This window comes from Excalfactoria chinensis, chromosome 13, assembly GCF_039878825.1.
Source record: "Excalfactoria chinensis isolate bCotChi1 chromosome 13, bCotChi1.hap2, whole genome shotgun sequence".
NCBI lineage: Eukaryota > Metazoa > Chordata > Aves > Galliformes > Phasianidae > Excalfactoria > Excalfactoria chinensis.
This window is the reverse complement of record NC_092837.1, coordinates 14,594,250-14,621,029: the sequence shown is the minus strand read 5'-3', so window position 1 is coordinate 14,621,029 and position 26,780 is coordinate 14,594,250. Positions and strand designations below refer to the sequence as shown.

General features: G+C 43.5%; 1 protein-coding gene across 16 annotated transcripts; it reads right to left on the bottom strand.

The window, feature by feature from the left end:
- Positions 1 to 1,081: 1,081 nt before the first annotated feature.
- Positions 1,082 to 26,489, bottom strand: MATR3 (matrin 3). 16 transcript variants are annotated; one of them, XM_072348040.1, is made up of 15 exons: positions 26,309 to 26,455; positions 17,650 to 18,728; positions 12,907 to 12,968; positions 12,224 to 12,265; positions 11,798 to 11,901; positions 10,741 to 10,793; positions 10,164 to 10,289; positions 9,439 to 9,564; positions 9,060 to 9,230; positions 8,187 to 8,318; positions 7,237 to 7,280; positions 6,387 to 6,777; positions 4,438 to 4,831; positions 3,733 to 3,854; positions 1,082 to 2,180 (listed from the first exon to the last, which is right to left on the bottom strand). In XM_072348040.1, exons 2-15 carry the CDS (start codon positions 18,538 to 18,540, stop codon positions 2,130 to 2,132), a joined length of 2,709 nt encoding a protein of 902 aa, XP_072204141.1. In that variant the 5' UTR covers positions 18,541 to 18,728; positions 26,309 to 26,455; the 3' UTR covers positions 1,082 to 2,129. The 16 variants fall into 16 exon arrangements, with proteins under 16 accessions (XP_072204141.1, XP_072204140.1, XP_072204139.1 ...); XM_072348039.1 differs by having other exon boundaries at positions 26,238 to 26,426; XM_072348038.1 differs by lacking the exon at positions 26,309 to 26,455 and adding an exon at positions 25,954 to 26,089.
- Positions 26,490 to 26,780: the final 291 nt, after the last annotated feature.

Below are 26,780 nucleotides of genomic sequence, written 5' to 3'. Positions count from 1 at the left end.
CATTTCGCGGGGCGCGCCGCGGGGCACGACGGGAAATGTAGTGCGGGCAGCGGGGAGAGCCGCCATCTTGTGGCGCCGCCGGGAACGGAGCGCGGACACACTCGGCTCTGGGGGAGCGGCGCCGCAACGGGACTCGGGCGCAGCTCTGCACAGCTACAGCGTAACAGAGAACGAACAGCAATACGTGCAAACTGACAGCTCTGCGCCCACACCCGGCACTGCACACCCGGCTCACTTCCCCTCGTGCCCTTTCACGGCACTGAGAGCAATCGGTTCGTGGCAGCAGCACGATGAGTGCTACGAACGTACAAGAATTCACCACGGCACGTTAAGCCGCCATGACCTGGCCGTACTATTTCAATGCAGGCCGTGCTATTTCAATGCAGGCCGTGCTATTTCAATGCAGGCCGTGCTATTTCAATGCAGGCCGTACTATTTCAATGCAGGCCGTGCTATTTCAATGCAGGCTGTGCCATTCGCTGTTGACTGACGTTTCACTCCCTTCAGTCTCCTGCCAAGCTGCCATCAGAACTGCGTGATACTGCAGCCTTTACCCTGCTCTCACACAAACACGCGGCTTATCCTCCTCACGTGTGAGGACCCAAAGCAAAAGGTGACATACAGAGACCAGCTGTTGAGGTTTTAACTTCACAAAGCAAAGCATCATGTCTGCGAGATGCATCTACTAAAGCAAATAACTTCATCAGAGTTCAGCCCTACAGCTGAAAAAACTCACTCTTAGCTCTGAAGAATCCCCACCGTCCGGGAGCTGGGGCTGAAATAACCACGAGGCACTTTAACCCGTATGAACACGGAGCGGGCTGAGCGCTTTGAGAATATCACACATGGTACGAAATAAAGCCGTCAGCAGAACGTGCCTATCGGTGTTTAACAAGTCGTGTTTTAATCTGTTTGGAAACGGGAGGTTTTAGAAAAGAGAAACAAGGTATTTAGTAAGCTTCTAAACCACCGGAGTTAAAACATGCAACTTCAGGACAGCCAGAGTTTCAGTGTGCTGCCATAACACGGGGCTAAGAGCTCAGTGAACACGATGGTTAACATGCCAAACACCTGTACAAGGTACTGTTGCCTAGCTCTGTTTATTGGTAAATCACTTTAGTAACCTGAATTCACAAATAAGCAGTAAAGAACAAAAACTACGGATAAACACAGGTTACACATGCAAATCCCTGTTCACATCTCACATGTGCAGGTACATTAAGAGCACAGTTCTAAAAGATTCTCGACAAAACCAGATCAACAGAAACAGTTTTAAAATGCAGGTATGAAAAATCACATGTGCAGAATATGGAGATACTGCTGTTTTTGTTGAGTTTTTTTTGTGTTTTTGTTGTTTTTTTTTTACATTTCAGGACTCCGATGCTGCTTTGGAACATAGCAGAGGTGAACGACAGCTGCAAGATTCAAGTAAAAGCAGGAAGAGCTCGAGGAAATAATACTGCTCAGAGAACGGGCATTTACTTCTCACTAAAAATACAAGGTGTAGCTGAATAGGAAAGTCTATCGAGAGCTTAGGAAAAAAATCACAAAGTTGTAAAGCTGGCTAATCACTACGTTTCCTACCTGCTAGAGAACAACAAGGACATTAAAAGAAACCGCAATTCAACAGTTAAAAATGCAAGTTACATTTAACGACTTTTCAAAAGTGAAATGCAATGACAGCCTCACACTCAGATTAAGCGCTGCTGGGCTCAGACTGAATACGGAATGTTCCAGATGAAATAAAAATGCAGCGGTGCTTTTTAGTTTTTATTGAGAACGGACAGACGGATTCTCAAAGCTTGAAGGTAGTGAATTTCACTCCAAGGAATTCTCCTTGCCATGGATGAGCTTTGCCACAAGGATGCAAGATTTTGTCTTGAACAGCTCAGTGTCAGAACGAAAACTTGTTGCCATTCCCACATGAAGAACAATTTGTTTTTCATTAACTTAACTGCTTATGCTTTTTGCTACAACACTGAACACATGAACAGACCTCTAACACCTACTGTATCTCACTAAAACAAAAGAAAAGAATACAGTATTTCCATCTACTACTGGTACTGCTTTAAAAAAAAAGATTAACATTAAGAACAAAGCCGCTGTTTTCCTTACGTCCATCCTTCTTTTTATGCTTCTTTCTTTTGCCTGTAGTCTTCTGCCATTTTATCCAGAATTTTCTGTTAAAAGAAACCAACCACATTTTGATATACTCAGAGTTTCTCACAGTCACAACATTAAGCCCATTAAAGATTAACCCCCCGTTTTCACTCTGTAAATATCTATGAATGTTGACTGCAAAGGTCCTAACAAACACGATTGGCACTTCTGCACAAGAAGTGAAGCAGAGCTCCTCAAGCACCGGGTTATCATTACATCACTGAGCATACGGCTCACCAACAGCCCACACCTGAACGGCAGCCATGCAAGCAGTTACTTGGCCCTGCCGTTACCACCTTCCTAACAGGCCGGCAAGCTAAGGGAGCTACTTGCCCACTGCGTGGGTTTATGGCTGTAGCTGTACCACTTACCTGCTTGGAATCTGGTATCTCCCCCCTCTAGAGAAGGGTTATGTCAGAAATGTGAGGAATTCGGTACCACTCTCACTCCCAGCCGGCAAAGTGCTTTGCCATTGGAAATAAAAAGCTGCTTCTCCCTCTTCCCTCCCCAGTTCTAACAACACACCAAAACGACAAAGCACTCAAGAGCAGCTCAGTCTATATTTGTGCCACAAAAAAAAAGGAGATCAGGTTTCGTTTAAGTATAAAAGTCAGTAATTTTTAACAAGTCTCAGCATCATTTGCCCCACTTCCCCACTTACATCAACCCTTCAATGTCCCCACACAAGGTACCTCGAATGGGAGAAAAAAAAAATAGAAAAAAAAAAGAAAAAAAAAAAAGCTATGGGTGATGGATGAGGTGGGTTTTTCTTACTACTGGATTCTGCATGGTAGTTGATTTTCTCCTCTATTCCTTGATAATGTTATTTGCCTTGAGACATTTGTTTGTGCCACCTGCCTTCTAAGTGCGTAGCCCTGTGTTTGTTTTTGGATTGCCTAGCGTTACACAGGAGAAAGCAAACGTTTCCAGTCTGAGATACCACCTTATTCCTTTCTATAGAACCCACGGGCTTTGATTTCAGCTCAATAATCAACCCATATGAAACCAAATGATGTGAACACTGCATTATTAGAGCCTTGTTTAGAGCTTCCCTTCCTGGGAAGTGGTATATAAAGCAGCTCGCAATACAAAAATACAGCAGCAGCAGCATTACCATTCATGCCATGCAATCATGTGATACCTCATCCAATTAGAAACTGTCAAACATGCTCACAAAATCAGAAGTTGCAAATATGGATTTTTAACAAAAGTCTTTAAATTCAGCTTAAGGTCTGCAGTTAAAAATCTTCTCAAGGGGCCAATTGGAGAAGATCCGAGTCACCAGAATTTACTTTGGGCCACTACCTCTAAGCCTGGCCTCTGCTCCAATCAGAATGCCTTCTTTAATCCAAGTTTGCAAAGAACTGCTGGAGCCCATCTTTCACAATGTGTATCCTGGGCACTTTTTGCAAAAGATGATGTTTTAGCCTGAGTTGGAACTTATAGAAAAAGCCAATTTCAACTGCCTGGAAGCTTGTTTGTTTTTTTTCTTCCTCTTCAGTCCAGTCTCATTCAGATCTATTCCCCAAGGAAAGAATCACGCCACTTAAAATGAACAAGTTTTTGCCTTACCTTCAACTTTTGATAATGAGGAAGGCTGCTGCAATGGGTCTTTTTTGCAACATCTTCATTTGTGTAGAACAGGGAACACAATTTGCAATAAAACCCTGTTTTGGGTACCACATAATTCACACCTAGAGAAGTAAACACCACAAAATAAACTAAGAGAACTACTCTACATCATTTCTTTAATGTCATATGTCATTGCAAGCTAAATCTTAAACCATAATCCACTTTACATTAAAAGCTGCTTTGTCTTTAGAAGTCTATGGTTTAGTTTACTCAAGCCAGGGGCCTACAGTAATATGTGCAGACTTCTTTTTAAATCACCCTTCCAGTTTAAGGGTTCATCTTACTGATTCCTTTGAAAGAACTAACAGCGTTCTGAGGTCAACTTGTGCGTTTTGAGCAGTTAGTATGAATCTAAGCTAATATCACTGCTGTGATTTGTGCTATTAATTGAATTAGTGTTGCTAAAACATACCTCTTCCAATTTAATTTCTGCCTAAGGAAAGTGTTATGGAAAACTGTATGAAAATGAGGGGGAAAAAAAAAGAGAATACTAGAGGTAGGGGAGGAGTGAAGAAGAGAAGAATGGAGAGCCCTAAAATGAAAGGCTCAGAGGCAACACATTGCCAGAAATAAAAGCCAAATGAAATGAGAAATGCTACTGCAATGTATAGAGACAGACTTGAAAAGAAATGAAAACAGCCTTACCAACAGGAACATTTGGCTGGTATGGCCCAATCCTAAATTCATCTGGAATAAGAGCTTTCTCTTGGACACACTTTGTTTCCTGTTCGTCCTGGGTGTCTATATTTTCATTGGCATTTTTCTCAGGATCTGGCGCTGTTGTGGAATCGGAAGCTTCAACAGCTTCAGCCTTCAGATTATCTTCAGTCTTGGTACCATTTTCTAACGTTTCGTTTTCCTGCTCTGGCTCCTCAATCTTGTCTACTTTGATTTCTGCCAAACTATCATCATTTTTGCCAGCAGATTTTACTGCCAAACCCGACTTCCGAAGTTTCTGATGATCTGAGTCCTCTTCATCACCAACCTCATCTAGAGTGACAAAGCCCTCCATGCTCCGTGGAAAGCCACCCACATATCGCTGTTGAGAAAACGTTTTCCTTAAGTCACCTTATTCTTAATGGCTTCCCTCAAACCACCTTAAGCTCACTTGCTCAAAATGTTACCCAGACATGCAGAAGTGTAACAGATTCTTTTAAAAGTATTCCACCGCTCCAGAGTCAAGTGTTCAATTTGCACTGAACATCTCAGCATCGTGAGCGTCCATGTTCTATCACATCAATATGTGACCTTTGTCTTGATCATTTCATTTTTCTTAATCTGTTATTTTGAAAGTCCCTCTAATGTGAAGCGTTTTTTAATTAAATGACTGCCATTTTGGAATGCAGTTTTTACTTGTAACAATCTCATAAGATCCTAAAATTCAAGCCTACATGAAAGGCAGAATCTTACCAGAATAATTTGATACTCACTAATAGTATGAAAGTTCATAAAAACTAAGAGCCCTCTGTCGATCAGTGGAAGGCCTGGCGCTTCCCCACTGAAAACAAACAAAAAGCCTGCAGAGGGCTCTAAAAACCAGCTTCACCAACAGTGAAACTAACAGGGAGACATCAGCATTCCATATAATGAACAGTAATCATGAATAACAGAGAGGGAAGCAGCATTAGCTTTGTCTCTGTGCTTTAGGAGTTTAGTTCTTCAAGGAAACAAGCCTGGGTTTTGAGGTGCCTTATCCTGACATATAGGCATGTGACAAGAAATAGCCATTGCCACTCACAGTGGCAATATTAACCTTAACACTGCACAACTACCCTCCTGACAGAAGGACTCCCCAGGACTGAAAACAGTGCACACTGAAATCATTTAAAAGCAGGGAATATGCCCTTTATGACCCCTTTCCTACCAAAAAGAAACATGCCAGTCAATAACATTATGAAGTTTTACAGACACTTTAAATCCTGCCCCACACAAACAAGTATGATTTAAAAAAAGAAAAAAGAAGAAAAAAAAGCAGCTGGTAGGAGAAACAACTGCGAGAGCACGTGATCATCTGGGGAGAAAAACTCAATTCACAGCAAGAAGCACATGACTTCCAAGACCTTAAAACTATGTATTTTTTTTCCTTTCTCAATTGGAAATGGCCTTAGCTGACCCAAATGGACTTGTCTGCCTTTGCGGCTCAGCATAATTAGCAGACACTCAGACAATTTTGTTCAAGTCTAAAACAGCCTCAGGTCTCTTATGAACCCTCAACCAGATGTCACTGTTCTGTTCGGTGCTCAAAAGAGTAACTACAGACAGGCTTGTAAGGGATAAATAGCTCCCCTGGCTGCTTAACATTAGTGAAGAAAGGAGCAAAGAAGGTAAGAAGAACCCCAGGAAGTAACATGGGTGGAAATGCACAAAGTTAGTGACTTCTGTCAAAATAGAAACACTTGTAACTGATTTCATTTGCAAGTTGCACCCAATGTGATCTTCTTTCTTCGTGGAAGCTTTAACACCCATTTCTCTTCAAACAGGTGTGACATGCACACATTTTAAAGACCCACACAAAAAGATCTGAAATAGAATACTGTGGTGTACTATTCAGCTTAAAGAGGTTTCTAGACCCAAGTAGCTTGCGATATGATTACCTTTTTAAGTTTTTTCTTCGTTGCTGGATTGGCAACAACATTTCCCTCTGTTTTGATGGTCACATCATCGGCCGGGTCCTTTTTTTCTTCAGTAGTCACATCAGTTAAATTAGCAACATCTGCATCATCTCCTGCTGAGCTGCCACTTTCCAGCAGTGCTGCTGCTTCCTCCTCATCCACGAGGAGCTCATCTTCAGATTCAAGGAGTAAACTGGGCTCATCTTGGTCTGCCTGCTCACCGCTTTTAGCACCCGATGGCTCAGCAGCATCATCTTGCTTCTCCTCTTTTCCTTTATCTTCTACAGTGCCACTTTCAGGTTTCTGAGTAGCATCAGTCTTAGACTTCTTATCACTTGGAGAGTCTTTACTGTCTGGAGAATACGTTCTCTTTCTGTAAAGAAAGAACACTTGCTTGTGAATCTGAATGGCATCCAGAAGCGACTAAAAAAATAGCAGGCTTAGCTCCTCTAGACAGAAGCTTCCGAACTGTGTTTCTTTGTTCAGATAATGGAAGCGTGAGGAAAACAGAATACCATTCTTCAAGCATGCAAGAGGCTGCTGCAAGGAGTAACTGTCCTTACAAGACAGGACAACTGCTCCTGGGTTTAAATTGCAGGAAGGCAAGGATAATTAAGGACTGCAGCAGATTTCCTGAGCAGTCTAGGGAGGCTGTGAGGTTTTGTTTAAAGGAAAAGGATAGGTACCATATTGAAAACAGTTAACCTTAGTGCACAAATAACATGATGATCTCAGAGCCTGCCAGACTTCTTTAGTATAATTTCAATGCTTTTGACAAGGCATTTTTATATATCCTTTTAAACAACATTGTATTTTAATAATAGGAAGTTACCTAGTTTTATCCTTTTTCAGAAGTTCAACTCCCTTGTTTGGAATCTAAAATTAAAGGAAGAAAAGTCTTAAGTCACAACAAAGTATTATTTATAGAAATGCTGGAACATTGTTCTGCCTGGCCTGAGTTAATCTGTTCAATTAATCCAGGAGTACGCTTCTACAATGCCCAGATAGCAACCAATCAATGAACTGCTAAATTGTTACAGTACCTCCCTGATCTAGAAACCCCACCCGTCTTCACCAAAACTCTGTTATTCAGCACAAAAATAGGGTAGCCTGCTAGAGAAAATTATGTATGGCATCTCTTGTTTATGAGCTGATTCAGCATATTGCAAGCAACAGTACAAGTCAGCCAATCTAACCTTTTCACTACCATCAGGAGCAGGCTGTGCAGGAAGCAGAAGACTCCCATCACTTTGCTTATTTAGGAGTTCCTGAATAGGAAATTCCACTTATCTCCCATGTTAATAATACACAAGTCAATGCTCTAAGTGTTTGAATTTGTCATGACATTCACTTTTGGTGCACAGTCATAAACAATAGTAAGACTTCTCCACACTGCACAAGAAAGAGCCCTTATTTAAATATGCTGTTAATTAGGCAGCTTGACAAAGCCTTCTAAAACACGGAGTTCTGCCACCTAGCTTGTGATTTTAAAATCACAGATCATTTGTAGAGAAGGAAGAGAAAAAAGGAACCACGTAGGAGGATGTTTAAACAGAACATTCAGTTAAGAGCTGCACAGATTACTTTAAAATTTGATTTTTCATTTTTTCCATCTGAAAGGAGAACCCTTCATTCTGTTCTACACCTCAGAACGCCACACTCCTGCTACAGGTCATTTAAGCAGCCAGCACTGAATTCTCAAGGAACAAGCGGGGTCTTCTACTTCACTTTATACCTTCACCTACAATTACAAAACAGTTTGCAGCAAAAAATTCAACTTACCCTTAACACCAATTTCTTATATTTTTCAGACAGATCCACTTTCACACATCTGCCTTGGAACCAAAGAGCTTTGTTGGCACAATGTTCAACCATGGCTAAAGCATCTTCTCTGGTCTCCATTTCAATGAAAGCCTGAAAAGATTAAAGTACACAACACTAATTACTACAAAATAGTTCCACTGGCAAAGTAATTTAATTTAGAACACAGCATTTCATAATGCTGAAACCAAATTGTGACTTGGCTCTATCCAAGCCCTGCAAACTAGCCACACATTTTAGTATTTGCTGAAGTGTCCTACATAACCTTGCTTTTGCATTCCGTAATATCTGTGCTCTAGAAAGTTTACAAATTAAATGTCAGTTATTTCAGTAATCTGGAAAAAAAGAGTCACCTTAAAGTGAAATACAAATCAAGTGAAAAAGCACCTCTCTCATTTACTTGGTGCTGAAGGGTCTGGGTGTTCTGAGGTACTGAGAAAGCTGTATTTTTCTCAGAGAAGTTTGAAACAGAAAGGCTGCTTCTACTTAAAGAATGAATACTTAAGTGAAAGAAACATGTAATAGCAGAAGATAGGTACTAATGTTTCACAAATACTGTTTCTTCAGCCTTCAAAAAAGTTCAAAATGCCTTCAGATATACATAACAAAAAGTCTCAGTGCTAAATTATATGTCACAGCGAACATCTGTTTTTACTGTGTGTCTTTTTCCCTTTCTTTTTCTGAAGCAGCTCAAGCTCACATTACAGTGACTTACACGGTAAGCTAAATAGCAAACCACCTACACCATTCCCATATCTATGCTACAGGAGCAGCCTAACATTACTACACAGTTGTGTCTCAGCTTCCAACCCCCACACTCCTGCCATCGGTTACCTGACTCTTCATCCTCATGAGGATGTAGTTCTTAATTTTTCCATATGGTTCAGCCAGTTTGAGCACTGCGTTATCAGAATACCCCGAGTGAGGTAAATTGCTGAGGTGAATCACACGACCAAGTTCTGGTTTTGGTGGCTCCGTTTTTTGGTCAGGTTTGCCTTCAGGTTTCTAAAATTAAAGAGTGCATGCATTGTTTAAAGTAGATATTGTAAGTAGTACATTTAACACTGTACCACTTAAAACAAGGAAGTAAATTATATCCCTTGATTAATTTGATATAGCTCAGAAGTACATAAAGTAACAATTTAAAAGCAGTGGCCAGGTAACAATCACTGCCTTGGACTGAAATAGCATTAAATAAGCAGAAATATCTTACCTTTATCCTTTTGTATTTCTGTGACAGGTGGACTCTGACTGGTTTACCAAATACCAGCGCAGGTGTTGTTGAATAGTACTCTACTGCAGCCTGAGCATCTTCGGTGGTAGACATTTCAATAAATGCCTGAAAACATAAAAACAGATTAAGCATCACTGTGTTTTTACTTCAGGTTTCAAACTTTCTCTTGCTTTCTCATAAATATGTCTACGTTGAAACCAAAAGTTGCCTTTTGGCTATAACAGTAACTGGCCCGTAGAACCTGGCATGAATTTCACATACTTCACACAATGAACACAACATCTTAGATCTGGATTCAGAACATTCAGTTGCTTCCTGCATCCTTTCATGCTTTTTCACCTCTGTGAAAATACACTGGCTTTTTCCTCCCTTCAAAAAATGACACTGTATAAACTACCCTCGAGTTTCCAGAGAATATTAAAACACAAACTGAATTATTTGTAAACCATATTTTCAAGAAAGGTAGAAAGAACCAGCTGGAAGAATTCTTAACAATATTAAAGTTGAAATGCAGTACTACAGTATTTGTAAAAAGAAACACTCTAGTCACTCTTCCCTTCACACATCAGCTTGGTGACAAGTGCTATCTGGCTTAGAAACCATGCACGTCCTTTTACCAGAACTTCAACTCAGGCAGTAAGCATGCCAAAGAAACCAAGCAGTCCCAATAGCACTAATAATGGTCTAATAAAGCCTGATCTTACCTCGTTGATCTTGTTCAGAATCAGGTGATTAGTAATTATTCCAAACGGTTCCACAAGCTGAAGCAGTTGATACCTCAAGTTCTTCCCTCTCTGGAAATCCATGATGTGAACAACTCTGCTCGTTTCCTATTGAAGAAGTACACACACACATCATACACAACACATGTGCCAACTAACCTTAAAATAAACCTTTGTAAAGATCTGTTCTTTTTTTCTTTTGCTATGATTTTATAAAGTCTTAATTAGCAACAAAACTAGACACACAGAAAATGCACAGCACCTCCAAGGACGTTCAGAGGAAGATGCCTGCAGTGACAGTTGTACAGACAGGAGATTGCCTCATGTCTTCTTCATAAGAGAACATGCAGAGTTTGTGCACTTTTAAAACAAACATTTTGTAGAGTATTTGGCAAAATGAAACAGTCTCTTTCTAAAGCTTCAATATTTCCACGCAAATAAATGTCTAATTGTACTATTTTAAAGACACTCCACTCATCAAAAAAAATAAAATCCAAGGAACAATACATTCAATTAAAGAAAAAGCATATCCGAGATTCGCAATGTATTTAATACTAACCACTCTGCCCTTCTGCATGTGTCTCGGTCCTTGCATATTTCCATTTCCAGCTCCTTCAAGAAATTAAAACAAAAGAGAGCAAGCTCAGTTCAGCTGACAAGGCTGCCTGCTATGAACAGCTTCTTTAGAAGTTCTGGACAGAACTTACAATACTAAAACAGAATCACATCAAGTTTTAGAAAACCACTTAAGTAGTGTTACTAATTGATAAATTAGTACTACTAGCCTAAAAAGGCTGTTAACCTTATATATGTCAAAACTCAAGTTTGAGATGTATTGAAAAGTTTACAATAATGCTGTAATGACATCAACAATTAAAACATCCATCACTCAAAGACTCCTTTAATGCCTGAAAGATTTCTTATCAGTCAGGATTAGGTAAATTAATTAGTTTTGCTTTTTACTCACTCTATGTATTTATAAAGTAAGTAATAACGACTTCAGCTGAGAACCTGATTGTTATCCTGCCTTCCTGGGAAGATAAGGCTCCCAAATCTATTTCTCAAATCCATTCCAAATCACTTTAGGGAGAAAAGACTGAAGACATTGAATTCTCCCAAGTTTCACAGAAATCCACCAGCATGTAGGTAGCTAAGTGGAAGATGTGCAACAGATCGCTACACAGGAAAACGTGTACGACCCCAAGGCATGTGTTGGTTGATTAATCCAACAGCTGAGAAAAGAAACCCATAATAATGTCTGCAGTAGTTTCAAGAGGGGAGAAAGGGGAAAGCGTGGAAACAAAGTATTTATGGCAAGGAAAATAAGTGAACGTATTTCAGTTCCACCCCTCAGAGAGCACTGCTCTGTTGTTCCACAACACTGATCAGAAATCAAGAACTCAAGTCTGGTAGAAACAGAGGATTTTGTTTGTTTTCAAAACAAGGCAACTAAAACCCCAAGTGTAACATGTGGGAAAGCTGGTGTTACTGCTGCGACTGTGCACTGCATACTTGATACAATAACAAGCCTCAGGAACACAAGCGACTGAAATCCAGTAATTCATCAGAGGTGATTTTCAGAAAAGGGCATCCAGTCTGGTGTCCTCCAGCATTACCTCTTGGCCCAACAGGAGGCCCCCCTAGGTGGAATGGAGGTGGTGGGGGTCCCAGAATTCCCGGTGCAGGGTTTGTGGACTGCTGCAGCATAAAGGGATCACCCCTAGAAAAAGGGGGAACAAAAGTTAGAACAAAAACAGCAAAGCCTTTCTCCTCCAGCCATCCAATTCCCAACGAGCATCCAAGCACAAGTCAACTTGAGCTGCTTTTACCTGCTCAGAATGCAGAGCTACCCATTTGAAGAAGTTACGTTGTTTCACATTAAATGTTAAAAAAACCCGGCTTCAAATAACAGTAATAATGTTCAAAATTACTTCAAAGCATTTAGATTAAATAGCAACCCAAACTACACAGCTCTGATTAGAACTGTACTGCTTAAACCAGCAGAAGAACAGCTTGTCCACTGTCCATCATTCGTTACTTACATTCCATGTCCTGAATCACTGTCAGGGTTCCACTCTGGATATCTTAAATAGAGAAAAAGCAAAAAAAAAAAAAGAACAAAGGTAAGAAAAATCCAATCTGCTCTCACTATGTGCTCATCTTTACACCTATTTTCATATAGGTTGCAATACCTTTACATGTTACACCAACTGCAGCATCTAATTACAAAAGGGACTGCTAGTCTTTATGAGAAAATTCCTACATTCAAAGTAAGATGGCTGCTGATTTATGTTATAATTTGCACAGAATAAGTTAATCATATATATATATAAAAAAATAATCTTAGCACAAGCCTGATTAGAAAAACCAGAAGTTGCAGCAATTTGCAAGTGATGGGATGCAAGCAAATGGCCTCAAGGTGCATCAGGGGAGGCTCAGACTGGGCAGGAGGATGTTCCTTGGTGGGAGGGTGGTCCAGTGTTGGAATGGGCTGCCCAGGGACATGCAGTCCCCATCCCTGGAGGCACTTAAAGCATCAGCAGGATTCTGAATTTAAAAACCAGCACTCCTTTTGTGTCCCGAAAATGCACTATTAAAGCAGAGTATCTTTATTCCCTGCAACACACGGAGTGTTTTTTTAAGGTTGCTCTGAGCATCAGTTGACAGTTGGTTACTTATAAGTGCCCTCATGCCACAAGAATGTTTATGTACTTCGAATTCATACATTTCAAGCAGCAGCTGACAACGTCGGCCATGAGTCGCTCCATTGATATGGTGATTCCACTCCTGCAGCAAAGTAAATAACTAAAGTTAGCCAGGTGTGTGTGGCTTTTATTTCTAACAAAATAACACTGCAGTAGCACTACCTTCTTTACTAAACTGAAGTATCTAAGATGAATGTAACGATATCAAAATACTTCTTTAGTGCTCTGAAGACACTGAAACTGGACCTACCTCTCAACCCCTAAGCTGGGTGGAAAGGTACCTGACGAAAGATGCCTTGCAATCTCTGGGCTTCACCCTGCCTCAAACATGCGAAGCTTGCAGGGTAACTGCCACAGCTTTCGTGTGTATTGCTGATGTTCCAACTGTCAGAAGTAGGTGCTGAGATTGTTCAGTTTTTAATTTTATTTTTTTTTTTATTTTTTTTAGTAATTTTAGAATTTCCTCTACTCTCTGCTTCATTCCTCGAATCATCAAAGATGAATGTGGACTGCAGACTCGAGTTTTCAAAGCCAAGAAGGAATTCAGAAAGGAAAGACTAAAAGAAACAAAAGTGCATAGCTAGGACAAACTACAGCTATATATGTGAAATACAAAAACTGATGAGCATTTGAGGGGAATAGTCAAGAAAAACAGGGCATCTAATCAAGATGGTACAAAGGAGGAATAACAGAACTACATCGATTTACCTTAGTATCACAGTGAAGTTCTTAGTGGAAATATCCACTGCATATAGAGCAAGAGCTGGGAGAGCTCAGCAGCACGAAGGGTAACGCACCATGCAATTACTGAAGCTACTAGAGAAGAACCAGCATCTCGGCCAAGTGCGGTAGCTGTACCCTCCAGGCTACCTGAGCTCTTCTCCTCTTGCTGGTATTTTTATCCTAGCCAGAGGCTTTCCAGCATCTCTGCTCCTGGCTTTTACATGAGAACAGAATGAGGCCTTCTACTTCCCTGCATCTTACACAGCTTATGAAAGGAGTTCCCCACCCTGATTTCTATGTCGAGAGCAGAGAAGGCGCGGGGACTCCTCTGTTAGGTACAGAGCCTGACCACCACATCCCGGTGTTCTTACACACACCAGCCTGTGCGCTGGATTCACAGTGACAGAAGTTAAGTGTCACTGCAACACACGTGGTTGTGTAACACCTCTGGTGTTACTTCCACTCAGCTGCTGTTCCATAAGCCAGTGGCTGGCAGCAGGCGGATGGGGCAGGACAGCTTTATGCCCACAGGGAGCAATGCGTGGGAGAGTAATTAAATCTTTTGGGAAGCAGTTTAATATGTGATAGGTTTCCATCAGCTGTATTTGCTGACGCAAACACACACACTGCATTGGCCGACTGTTTGATACACCTTTGATTTTAGGTAAAGGATTTCCCAAGCCCTGCCCTTTCCTGCTCTTTTCACTTCCACACTACAGCCATTCCCTCCCTGCAGCAGGGCGCTGCGGGGCTTTCAGGGTGTGTGCCCCAAGTGCCCACCTTGTGCTTCCCACAAAGGAGAGCAAACTGCACCTCACGGCTCCCACGGAGCACCAGCATTAAGCCATGCTGTGTTATTACACTCCATGATACACAGGAGAGAACATGGAGCAGGATGGATTTTTTATTTTTCAAGTCAAGGTGTAAAACGAGCACTTTCTCTTTTTCACTGCACAAGAAGCAGGCTCTGCAACCCTACATTAGCAAATATGCTTGCAATTAGGATGCAAACAGAAGCCTCAAAGCCCCACAGGCAAGCCCTCTGTCTGTGAAACACTCAGTACTTTAAAGCAAATATCCTTCAGTTTTGAGGCCAGTAGCAAGTTGTAGTGCTGTAATACACAGCACAGCTCTTCTACCACTAACATCCCCCTAAATTCAGCTGCACTACCTGTCGAGTCTCAGTGGCTGACTCTGCAAGGATAACACACCTTTGGAGCTGCCTTAACACGCACTCGGAGATTGTTATAAACTGAAATGGAAGTTATCTGCAAACTGGAGCCAAAGTTTGGGGGATTTGATTCTCATATCTCATCAAACACTTTTTTATGCTGGCAAAGAAAAAAATAAGCAGAGAGATCCGATGTATGAACTGGGATTATTTTCTCCCCAGGGAAATCTTCCAGAACAACAACAGCTAATCCATGTTATTAAGTTTTTATTAAGTTCAGTTCTTAATCTACACATTGCTTTCCTCCCCTCCTATACCCACTCTGAGGTGCCACTTGTCTGAGGCTGCAGGGCCCCAGATATTTACAGACACCAATTAATTCTGGGCATTTGTGTTAACGCTCAAGAAATTCTCAATCAAGTTTATTAAAACGGAGATGACTTTTGCTTCAACTGATGCAAGCAAGAGGACACGCTGTTCTCTAGAAAAGAAGGCCAAACTTAAGCGCCTAATTTTAGATACTGCTTTATGAGGGACACAGCCAGGCTTTTCCCTTTGAGATATATCACAGTTTCAAGTGTTTAACCTCCAACTCATCTGCTCTACTGCACCAGGCTCTTTGTTTGCAGGAAAAACAGTCGCTATGCATTCAACACCTCATTCCTTGACAAAGGGATCAAGATGGACTGAAAAGCTGGGCTAAACTTTGTTCCTAATTAGCTAAAACAAGCTGGGTCACAGAGTCTGTATGCAACAAAGTAATGAAGCAATTGGCAGCATCGCTAAAAGAGGAAAAAAAAGAGGCCTAGCCTGCCAGGCTGAACTCTACCAAGGGTGACTGTCTAGCTCCTTGGGCTAGAACAGGTACACTGCATTATCATAGACCTTCTTCTTGTTTTATCTTCTGTAGTATTTTTATTTGGGGTTGGGAAAGTGAGATTTTGATAATAATGAGCTTATGTTGTCCTAGCTAAGAAAAGCGTTCCCTTTCTGCTTTCCATACGTTTTGGTTCAAATCAAATTACTTCAAATGTTAAGTTCAACTTGATTTAATTTTGTGGGAGATACAGAATAGGAAACTGTAACTGTTAGATATGCAAAGTGGAGGAAAAAAGGAGAGAAAGAGAAAAATTCTTGCCATAACAATATTTCTGAATCAGAAACAAAACTCAAACTCGGGTCATAAGAAACAGAAGATCCAATCCCAAATATTTTGTGGTGTTCTCAGCAGCTTAAGCCAAACGTGTTACTAAAAAAGATGGGTTTGTGTGTCGTAGAAGAAGTCTGTCACTTAAGTTACGCTGTCAAAAGAATTTGGTATTCCTTGTACTTGGAAAGACACTTCAGGTTGGGCAGCCTTTAATTAAACAGACCTTCATACCAAAGCAAACGACGAATAAACGCTAAAAAGAGCCCTACTTACAGGAGCACTGGCTGCCATCTTCAAGGGCCTCAGAAGTTTATGTCCTCAATCTAACCAAATGAAGTCCTTTATCCAAAACTGAGTGTGGCATCTCAACTGTTTGTATTTAAACCTTTCACAAAAACAAATGTCTTGAAAGTACAGAGACAAGAAACCCAGACTGCTGTGATTAATTTATATCAAGTAATTAAAGCAAAACAAGTTTGTAAAGTGTCAGATCAATTGGAGGAGTACAGCACGTGCTCTAAAGCGTCTTGATCAGCTCCTGGTGGGGACAGGACAACTCACGGTTCAACAAGATGGGATGTATAGAAGCAGCACTTTTTGAGAGGTAACTGTAAAGAAACGGTTAGTAACAGCAATTCCACATGGCACCAATTTCACAGTCATGGTATGCACTGTATTTTCAATTGAAGGCTAATAAGCCACTAATTGCGACAAGAGGGGGGCACTGTATTTGCCAATTAGCCAATTAAATTGCCTAGCATCCTGAAAATCAGCAAGATGAGTCAAATTGGAAAAGCTGAAAGTGAGAAGGCTCTGAAAATACCGTCTGAATAAACAGGCCATTTTGAGTCAAGCGCTACCGCTGCAGAGAGCTGAACCAATGGTGGACAAACTAAGAGGGAAGCCTCAGCGTAACTGACCATACCCGAAGACCCACTCTACCTGCCAGCCAAGTAAAGAACACTACTAGGAACACAGAGCAGATACTGCAGCAGCAGGCTGATTGCTCGGAGAGTCTACAGGGATAGATGCAACATGGGACAATAAAAAGTGAGTTGGAAGTGTCTAAGAAAGTTGTGAAAAAGGAGAAAAATGACGACAAATTTCAGCCATAGTATGAGATCGAGTGTTAAAGTGAAATTAAAAAGGCAAGAATGAGCTAATCTAAAACGTGATTTATTTTTACTTATTTTTAAACTTTTTTGCAAACAGGTTCCAGGGCTCTACATTAACTCTTTCCCTTTGGACAGGGAAAAAGCAGATCTGTGCAAGAATGCATCTTAACTACGTGTAAACCGGTAATCAAGATAGATGTGGAGGAGAGCTGAAACTAGCTTCCTGAAGGGCACAGTAGATACACTGCAAAAAAAATCCAACCCAAACCAACCAAAAACCCACCAAAAAACTGCTTAAATGCCAGATGTTTGTGGTTAAGAGAACATGTAGATGTAAAATATAAATAAGATATCCCAGTAGATGACAGCTGTTTTGACTGGAAGTTAAGCAATCTGGGCAAACAAAATACATTAATGTAAAGCCCTGGTTTACAACGTTTGTTAACAATTACTCGTAAATAAACCAAGTGCCTTTCTCACTCTCAAACCAACTTTCAGATCATTTCAAAAGCAACCAGGCTATAGAAATAATTAAAGAAATAGGTAAATACAGAACAGATACTACAACGTAAAGGAAAATAGAAGCATCTGGTGCATAACTCACCTTATTAGAATGAACTGGCATATCACATATAGAGCACAGATGGGGATAACCCTTCGGTAAGAATCCATGGAAGTCTTCAATATTGCTATTTGGAGGAGCACCTCTCTTTTTCTCAAAGAGAGATCTCTCGGGACCAGGGCCGCGACCCATTCTGTCATACTCACTGTCAAATTTATGATAGTTATGCGAAGTCTCGCCATAGAAAGATTCGTCCCTACACCTTTCTCCATCTCTCAATCTGTCATCTTCATAATCCATTCTGTCATAATAACCAGATTCTTGAGAACGACTTCCATGGTCATAGTCAACTACCGGGTTGAGACTAGGACCACGATCATCAAAGCTATCTCTTCTAAAATGCCTTTTTTCTTCCCAATCATCCCTAGGTACTCTGTACGGTGGTTCCCGTGTGGATGATCTGCCATCTCTACCATAACCTTCTTCAGCTCTCCTCCTTTTAAGTTGTAGAAGGATCTGAGGCAAGTTTTCAGGAGTAATCTTGTCCTCGGGATAGCGACTCAGTTCATCTAAGTCTCTAGCAGACAGACCAAAGCTGGCCAAAATATTAGTGGCCTGGTCTGCATCTCCACGGTGCTGAGAAGACAAAGGGAGCGGACCTCTACTTCCAATGTTAAATATAGACTGCAAATTATGGGAAGAGGTACTACCAGAAGACAGTGCACTATGAGATCCTTGTTGGTTCAATGAAGAACTCATTCCAAGATTCATTAAGCTAGCAAGGCGTGCAGTACCCTGGTTCATCCTTCCAAGAGATGCTGGCATATTTAAAGACTGGGTAGCAGCAGCAAGAAGGCCTATTCCTGCAGAGAGCTCACGCCCATGACCTTGTGAATCCCTACTCAGAGATGACTGCTGGAATGACTTGGACATTGTAGAACTATAGCTTGTCTACTTTACGGATCAAAATCTTTGTTTGGTTGGTTGGTTTGGTTTAAGATGGCTGAAAAGAAAGCTCGCACTAGAAAGCTAGGCAAACTTCACTTCGAAAATGGTAACGCCAAGAAAGAGGATCAATAATGACTGCAGATCTTCTTCAAGCTGAGAAACACCAGACAATTCTGTAGAAAAACAAGCAGTTTTAGTCATAAATCCCTTTAAACAGATGCAGTTTTAAACTTATGCATCATGTTGATCTAAAACATTAAAGATCTCAATCTTATAAGGCTTTCATTATATAATAAAACAGATACAAGATGTACCCAGAACCTACTAATATTGTTTCAGATAAAAACACAGCACTATTTCCTGTACATTCTACCACTCTTCTACAGAAAAAAAACAAACACAAAAAAACACAAAAATAAACAAACTACTTTCATACTGAAGACAAGTGAATTGCAGAAGTTTGGGATGCCTGAAAGCATCTAAAGTTTACCAGCACATGAGCCCTGATCTCTGTTTTACGGCTTTGTTTATAACCTGCAGTGCTGCACTACACCCTGTGAGAAGACCATAAAAAAACCTTCAGTGCACAGAATCAGAGATGACTTTGGCATATAACACACATTGAAAATGAAACCTATACCACCACAGAATAGGACGAAAGGAAGTTAAAAGTAACTGAAGTTTGGGTAACAAGCTTCTGCTGTAAGATCTGGTAAACAAGACCAACCATAATATTTCAATCTTTATGCAGTTAAAATCAAATCACTGATGTGAAGATAGATGTGAACAAGAAAAACAAGTTTCAAATTTTTCAGGAAGTAAATAAGACCTCTTGCTCAAATTGCAGTTATACAGATAGCAGCACATAGGAAGCGAATCTTTACTGTTATATTGCAGCTGTGATATCAGCCTGTACCTTCAGACCTCAAGCTAAACAAGGTCAGGCTTAGTTCTGGGCTGGAAGCCCAAGGGAAACCTGCAGAAAGAGACCCTGGGAGTCAGTAGATGGCACTGGGCCCCAAGCAGCCCCGGCAGGCAGTGGCAGCTGTGGCTCTTACCCATGTACGGCTGCTTTGGTTCACTTCTGGCACTTCTGATACCATGACCACACGTGGCAGTTAGAGATCCTAAGCCAGCAGGAGAGATGCTTATCCACCCTATGTCCTAACATAGACACCCTAGCCTAGCGCTTAAACTCCTGATTTAACTGCATTTATTCTAAGTTTGTAACAGTATCCTTTATAGACTAATAGCTATCTTTCAGAATACTTTTTTAAAGCAGAGCAGGAATAAGCTGCACTACTTCTCTCCGATAATCCTTCAGCCTTGGGACCTATACACAAAATATAAGGCAATTTGACACACATGAAAACATTCCACAAGGGACATGTTGTTCTCACACCCCCGATGCAGTAAAGTCCTTCCAAATCTCTGCAGACATGTTTTACTTTTGCACTGCTCCTCAGTTACCCATGGCTTGAAGAAGAAAAAGGTAGAAATCGCATAGCTCCAAACAAAACAAGCTCCTGTGAACAGGCACGTGTAGGGAGGAACGGAAAGGGTAAAAGGAAAGCAAAGATTTTTCCTTGAAAAGTCCAGTTGTGCAGAAGGCAATTTCTTTTGTACTGGAAACAAGAAAAAAGGTCAAGGTTATGCATGTGCCTCTACCCCAGCTGCCTGCTCAATGCAGAGCCCTGTTCCAGCACCACACAAAGCTCTTCCACTTTGTTTTCATTAAACTGTAAAGCACTTCCCATTTCTTTCTCATATTACATACAAAAGTAGCACTGTTACAAAATTACACTTCCATGGAGAAAAATAATGAATACTACAAAAGAAACTGAGCGCACAAAACCTAGCCAGAATTCCACCCCAGAAAATATCTGCTTCATACAATTTTCTGTATCTTTTGTTGTTGGTACCTTTGAATTTGTGGGTTTAAAATCCACATATTTTGGAGTTACTTTCTGGCGAGTTTAATTGTGCGGTACCTGGTTAAGGCTGAGACTGAGAAACGTGGGATGAAAAGAAGTTTTGAAGTATCTAAGGCAGAAGACACAACAGCACTGCAGAGGTGCAGAGGGAAACGGTGAGATAAGAACAGGGGAGGGCAAAGGCAAACGCTGAGCAGGCATCCAGGACAGGCTGAACACGCTGAGCGCTACTAAACAGCATTTCAGCACTGTTAGAAAAATCAAGAGTCATTCAAACGAGAGAAAACAGTCATATCCATCTGGTACCATGTTTTGTCTTACACACAGTCGGTATCTTCAAACAGCTGCACAATCCTTACTCCATTTCTACGTAAAATTTCCTGCTCCTTCTTTCATGCACTCACAGAGTGGCGTGACACCAAACTTAGTTTCTTCATCAAGTCAGGTGTTGGAGAGCTTTACAAAGCAGACCCTCACAGTGAGGCAGCAGGCAGCCCTGTGGGCAGGCACAAGTCAGGATTTCACTGTATCAGGAAAGTTCTCTGCTTTCCAAAATAACCCTTTCTCTTTGAACAGATGCTCGCTAATCCTCTTGTCACAATTTTCAATTGGCAGCTCATTGTCCACTGCTCTGCAGAGATTATCAGAGAACAAAACCCAACAGCCCAGCCTAGCTTGCAATTGGGCTGCAGAGCCTGATTAGATGCCCTGCTTCAACCAGACAGAGCTGCACAACCATACCATGCTGCTGCAAACCCCTGCAGAAGAAAGAAGCAAGCAGGAGAAAAATAAGAACAGGAAGATGGGGAGGACAATGAGACAAAGAAACAGAGACAACCTTATGGAAAAGCACAAAGGAGAACAGTAGGACACTTGTGTGCTGGTGACAGATTCTGCCCCTAGCAGCTGGTGCACTACGCAGTGAGCTGCCTCACACCTGGTCAGAAACCGAGTGCTGCAGTTTGGGAAACTTTAAGCTATTTATCCAGAGTTCAACATTTGTGACACAAACCACAATTCCATCCCATCACTCATCTTACTACAGATGTTGTGCTCTGCTCATCAACATGCCCATTCTTACGGATCAGAAGAAGACAACACATTAAGGGGGTGGGAGAAAGCTAAAAATCAGACTGCAGAACTTTAACTCCCACGTGGTCAGGTTTGTGCACTGATTGCTTAGGAAAGATTTCACATCGGTATCCAACAGAGAAGCTCCCAGCTGCCGAGGTCTGCTGGCTTTTAAGCAAGAGTGCCATCAACTGAGTCACAGCAACAAGATGAGTGCGGCTGAACAAAGCCTTCTAAAGATCCAGATACGATTTAGCTCAGCTGAAAGTATTTCGCTAATTGCTCTGCGTGTAATTTCAGCTACACCAGGAACAGACAGGCTTTCAGATATACATTTTTAAGATCTGTGGTCAGAAATTTGGACATAGCGAGATTTGAAAATACATCACATGAAGCTATCCTGAAATAAGTTTAAAGCCAAAGCGTTAATAGATTCCCAGACAAGTGTGGACAGTGATAAAACACTGTATCTGAGAGTTGCACAAGAGCTTTCCGTAAAGGCAGACAACAAAAGCAAGGAATTTGAATCCTATGGATACACAGCTGCCAAATGAAGGCCCAAGTAAGGCCGCAAGGTTGGTTTCTCAAACAATACAGAAGAACTTTCTTTTCTATGGAAAACTGATTACTCCCAATAGAACAGATTGAGTTCTGGTTCCGCATCAATTAGTTTTGTTTCTGACAAAGTTTGGCCCCCAAATTCTCACAGTTTGATCACAATGGCCACCTTAAATGACCACCTTAAATGGTCCCCTCCTGAGGAACAGCTCTGGGTTGGAAGTGTTTCAGCTTCCTATTCCTTCTACCACTCCGTTCCTTTGCTATGTGCAAGCACATTTATCCTATGCTCCTTCCTTTCTTAGAACAACTCCTCTTCGACCCATTTTTCTTCCACTATTATAGAAAAGTCTCAAAAATGAAAACGACATTCACCTTCTATTCAGTTTCACTTTCACTTAAAAAACCCAGTTTGATTAAATTCCGTGTGTTCTGAGTGAATCCGCCCATAATAAAGTCATTAAGTAATTCAGAAGCTGAAAAATACACCCTCAGTTTGCAGCAATAAAAGACTTATGAAGACCAACCAACTTTGAAATGAAAGTCCCAAGTAAAATTTCCCCTCTGAAATCCCCACTTTTCAGACCAAGACATGCAGGTCTTTCCTCTCCTTTAGGTGTTACTCACAGCGCAGCCATTTGTTTGCAACAACCTACTGTGCCGTGGAAGAAGTCACAAAGTCAGAAGAAGTCAGCAAAACAGATTACAACACATCACGGCATGAAAGGTTATCTGCAGGAGAGTTGGAAGTTACAGACTTACACTGACAGCTCCCCTTGTTGCTCTGCAAAATAACAGTAGTGAACACAAGAACCTGCACAGAAACTGGATGCAGATGTTTTCCAGGTGCTGAACCACTCATCTTAGACCAGCAGGATCGTTTCAGCTTGGACAATAAAAGGTCACCATTTTCTCAAAGATAAAGGAGGAAGATCAAACATGCAGACTGTCACCCATTTCAGATATCAGTATACAGAGCATTGCAGACAAGGAAACACCACTTTATGCTGAAGCGATCTTCAAAGGTTATGACCTCAAAAGACTTCAGCAGCACGTGGCCCATGGCAGCATGCAGAGCCGGGCAGGTCAGCCAGCCCCTCACAGGCCTGTGGAACAACTGAAACAGCTCCGTTCCTTAGGATTATTTTCAGCTTCATCTCAGTGAGTTGCTTGATCAGAGAAGCAGGTGGTAATCTGAGATCTGGAGTTACCGGAACAGAAGACCGCTTCAGAACAGAGAAATTACACATGAAAAGACTTGTTTATAGAAGGGAAATTAACTGCTTTAGCCGTTAAGACATCCTGAAGAACTGACAGTTTCTAACACGAGTGCACAACAGAGCACTACAGAAATAAGATGCTGAGTTCCTACTTCTGCTCATTACATAATTTCATCAATTCAAGCATCCCTTCCCATATAAGGCTGCAGAGTGCACTCACTCCTTCACAGAAACAACAGAAACAAAGACCCTGGAACAGCACAGGAAGAGTAAAAGAGGGAAAAAAAGTGCATTTTAAGAAACTGAAACACAAGTGGCCAAGAGTACACCGAATAGAAGCCAGCACTGCACTGACAGCTCCACAAACAGGCCATTACCTCTGCAGCTTCCATGCATTCCTTCCTACCACCTACATGCCCCGTGACTACGGGCAGGCAGCAGCTCTACAGGAGGACACACACGTACAGCCTCCAGCACTAGGAAATGCTGTGTGAAGCTGCGAGCACTGCTCCACAAAGTGCTGTGCCAGCAGCGCAGTCCTGCACAACAGAACCATCCAGGATCCCAGGCTGGACACTCCGCTAATAACATGCCCATGCACTTGCCAAAGGAGGCAGTTTCTCTGCACACACGTCAGTTTTGGAGAGAAATGATTCTATGATTCTTACAGGCAAGGCACAGACCAGCAGCACTTTTCCGAAGTAAACACAAAATGATCTAAAGACAGATCAAACCAGAGAACAAGAGCAGCATTCTAACAGAGAACTAATTACCCTTTTTTTGTTTCTTTAAATAATTTTTAACCAATTAAAAAGCCTTTTGACGAATAATCGAGTGCAGGTCTGCCTGCAGGCGTTTCAAGAACTGGGATAAAAGTGCATTCTTTCCCATGCAGAACCGTGCTCCTGATGCCAGAGATGCATTCTAGCTGCAAGCATGCCCAAAGGAAAACCCCTCCTGTTTGAGTTCTGGCTGCACAACACTATACAGGGAGCCCCACACACTGCATTAGGTCAGAATTACAGTGGGTTATTTGGTATTAAGACTTGCTGACTTAAGAGCGCTGAGAAAAAACGCGAGCAGCAAAAAGGCTGCACAAATAACGTTCATATAAAATCGTTTCTCTGCAGCTCTGCTCACAACAGCTACCTTAGAGCCACCTCAGCGCTCAGCTCAGTCTGTGTGCATGGCAGGGAAGGGCAGCGATATTTCCTCATTTCTCACAGAAGTCACAAGCATTTTTATGGGCACACACAAACACCAGGGACTGAACTTTTCAGGACGAAGTAACTTCAGAGCTTTTCAAAACAGGCACATCAACGGCTCACAGCATCACATCCAACATCAGAACCAGAAGCAAGAGATCTCTATTCTGAAAAAGACCAGCATATATTCTTACTTGGAATTCAGCTCCTTGCCCAGCACACAACAAAGGGCCGGGATACTGAGCACACATCTGCGCAGGGCTCAGCTGCCAGCATCCTCGCTCACATTTCATTATCCCAATGTAATTCGCTCATGAACCATTCCTCTCATTTCTGAATACAATTCCGAGAGAAAAGTTCACTAGCTTCGGAGCAACACATTAAAAACGTTAACATACAGTTTGCTACATTCTGCAGAGAAAGCGCTTTGATATACTACGACTTTTAACACACAATGCTCCAGGGTTCAGAGGGAGCGAGCAGCGCACTCTGCAATACAAAAGGCACCGGCTCCCGTTGTGACCTGCAGGGAGCACGCAGGACGCGTCCAACAGAAGCAGCTCTGTGGGGGGGAACCAGAGCCAGAATGGAGGATGGAGGAAGAATGGAGGATGGATGGAAGAAGAGCCCTACTCAGTAGCTGGGAACAGCGCTGGATGTTCTTCCCAAAGGGCCCGAAAGGAAAACAGCCCCAGCCTTCAGATGGATTTTTCAGCTTCCGCTCTGCAGCATGAAGGCTCCGTTGGAGCAATGCGGCGGCCGAGGCTCGCAGAGCTCGTTCTGACTTTTGGCTTACTTTAAACACGGCAGAACACACGGCGCGTTATCAGCGCGGCACCGCTGCGGCGATTTGTAACCGCAGCCCCAATGACGCGAAAGTGAAACTGAATAGAAAGCGCGCTTCCTCCGTCACCCTCCCCCGGCCTGACCCGTTAACCAGCTCCGGACGAACGGGCCGTTGGGGCACACAACGCCCGCCCGCTCGCGCATCAGGCCGGCAGCGGCGGCCCGAGTCGGGCGGGAGGCGCCGCGGCTTTGTTCGGCCGGGCCGGGCGCTGCCGCCGGGCGGGGGCGCTGCGGGCGGCCCCGAGGGGCGGGGGGGGGCGCGCATGCGCGCGGCGCCTCACGCAGCGGCCTCGCGCCGGGCCCGCTCCCCTCCCCCGCCGCGGCTCCTAACGGTCCTTCCCGCTCTCTCCCTCCCTCCGTCCCTCCCTCAGAGCGGCGGCCGCTGCCCGGTACGCGGCGGCACCGCTCCTACCTGCGGGCCGCGGCGGCGCCTCCCGTTCGCCGTCGCGCCAACGGCGGGGGAGGGACGAGAGGAGGGACGGAGAAAAGCGGCTGCGCGACCCCGCGCGCGTCCCGCAGCGCTCGCGAGAGCACAGCCCGCCCGCCGCCACCCCGCTCACGTGCCCGGCGGCCTTCCCGCTGCTCCGCTCCGCTCGCCGGTACCGGCCGCCCCGCTCCGCCTGTGGGGATGTGGCCGGGCTGAGGGAGGCGCCGCCGGGCCGGGTCTCGCGAGAGGCGGAGGCCGCTCACCGAGCTCTCGCGAGAACGCCGCCGCTCCGCCGCTCCTCGCCTCATGGCCGCGCGCCGCCGCCGGGGCGGGGTTTGGCCGCGCGCCTCCCCTGCCCGGCCAAGGGGACGCGGGTTCGCGCCCGCCCTCCGCCTCCCTCAGCCCCGCGCGCCGCCGTTACCTGCCCCGGGCCGCGGCCGCCCATAGTCCCGCCGCTCCTGGGCCGGGCGCCCGGCGGGACGGAGCCGTTACCTGCGCGGAGGCGTCAGTCAGAACGAGCTCCGGGCCCCGCTCGGCGCCTTAGAATGTTCTAGCAAAGGGGGAAAAAAAACCGACACCAACCGGCGGCGCTGCGGCCTCCCCTCGGCGCGGCCCACATTGCCACCTCGCGCCGACAGCGGGGAAGCGCGCTGCTCGCTCCTGCCCTCCGCCGGCCTCAGCGCCCACACGGTGCCGATATGCGGCTGTCGGAGCGTTTCCATTTGAGTCCGTGTTGAAGGGACGCGGTTCTCCATCGGCCGGGAAGCCGCGCTGTGGGAGCCCGGCAGCGATAATGGGACTGAGGAGAGAAGGGCCGGCACGGAGCCTCACGGGAGGTGAAAGGGCTCAGCGAGGAGCTCGGCTCCTGCCCGATGGATGGAAAGCCCCGGGCAAATGGCAGCAAATGAAATGAAATGACTTCGTTTCAGGCCCAGCTGTTTTGCTGCCGTGGGTTTTATCTCCA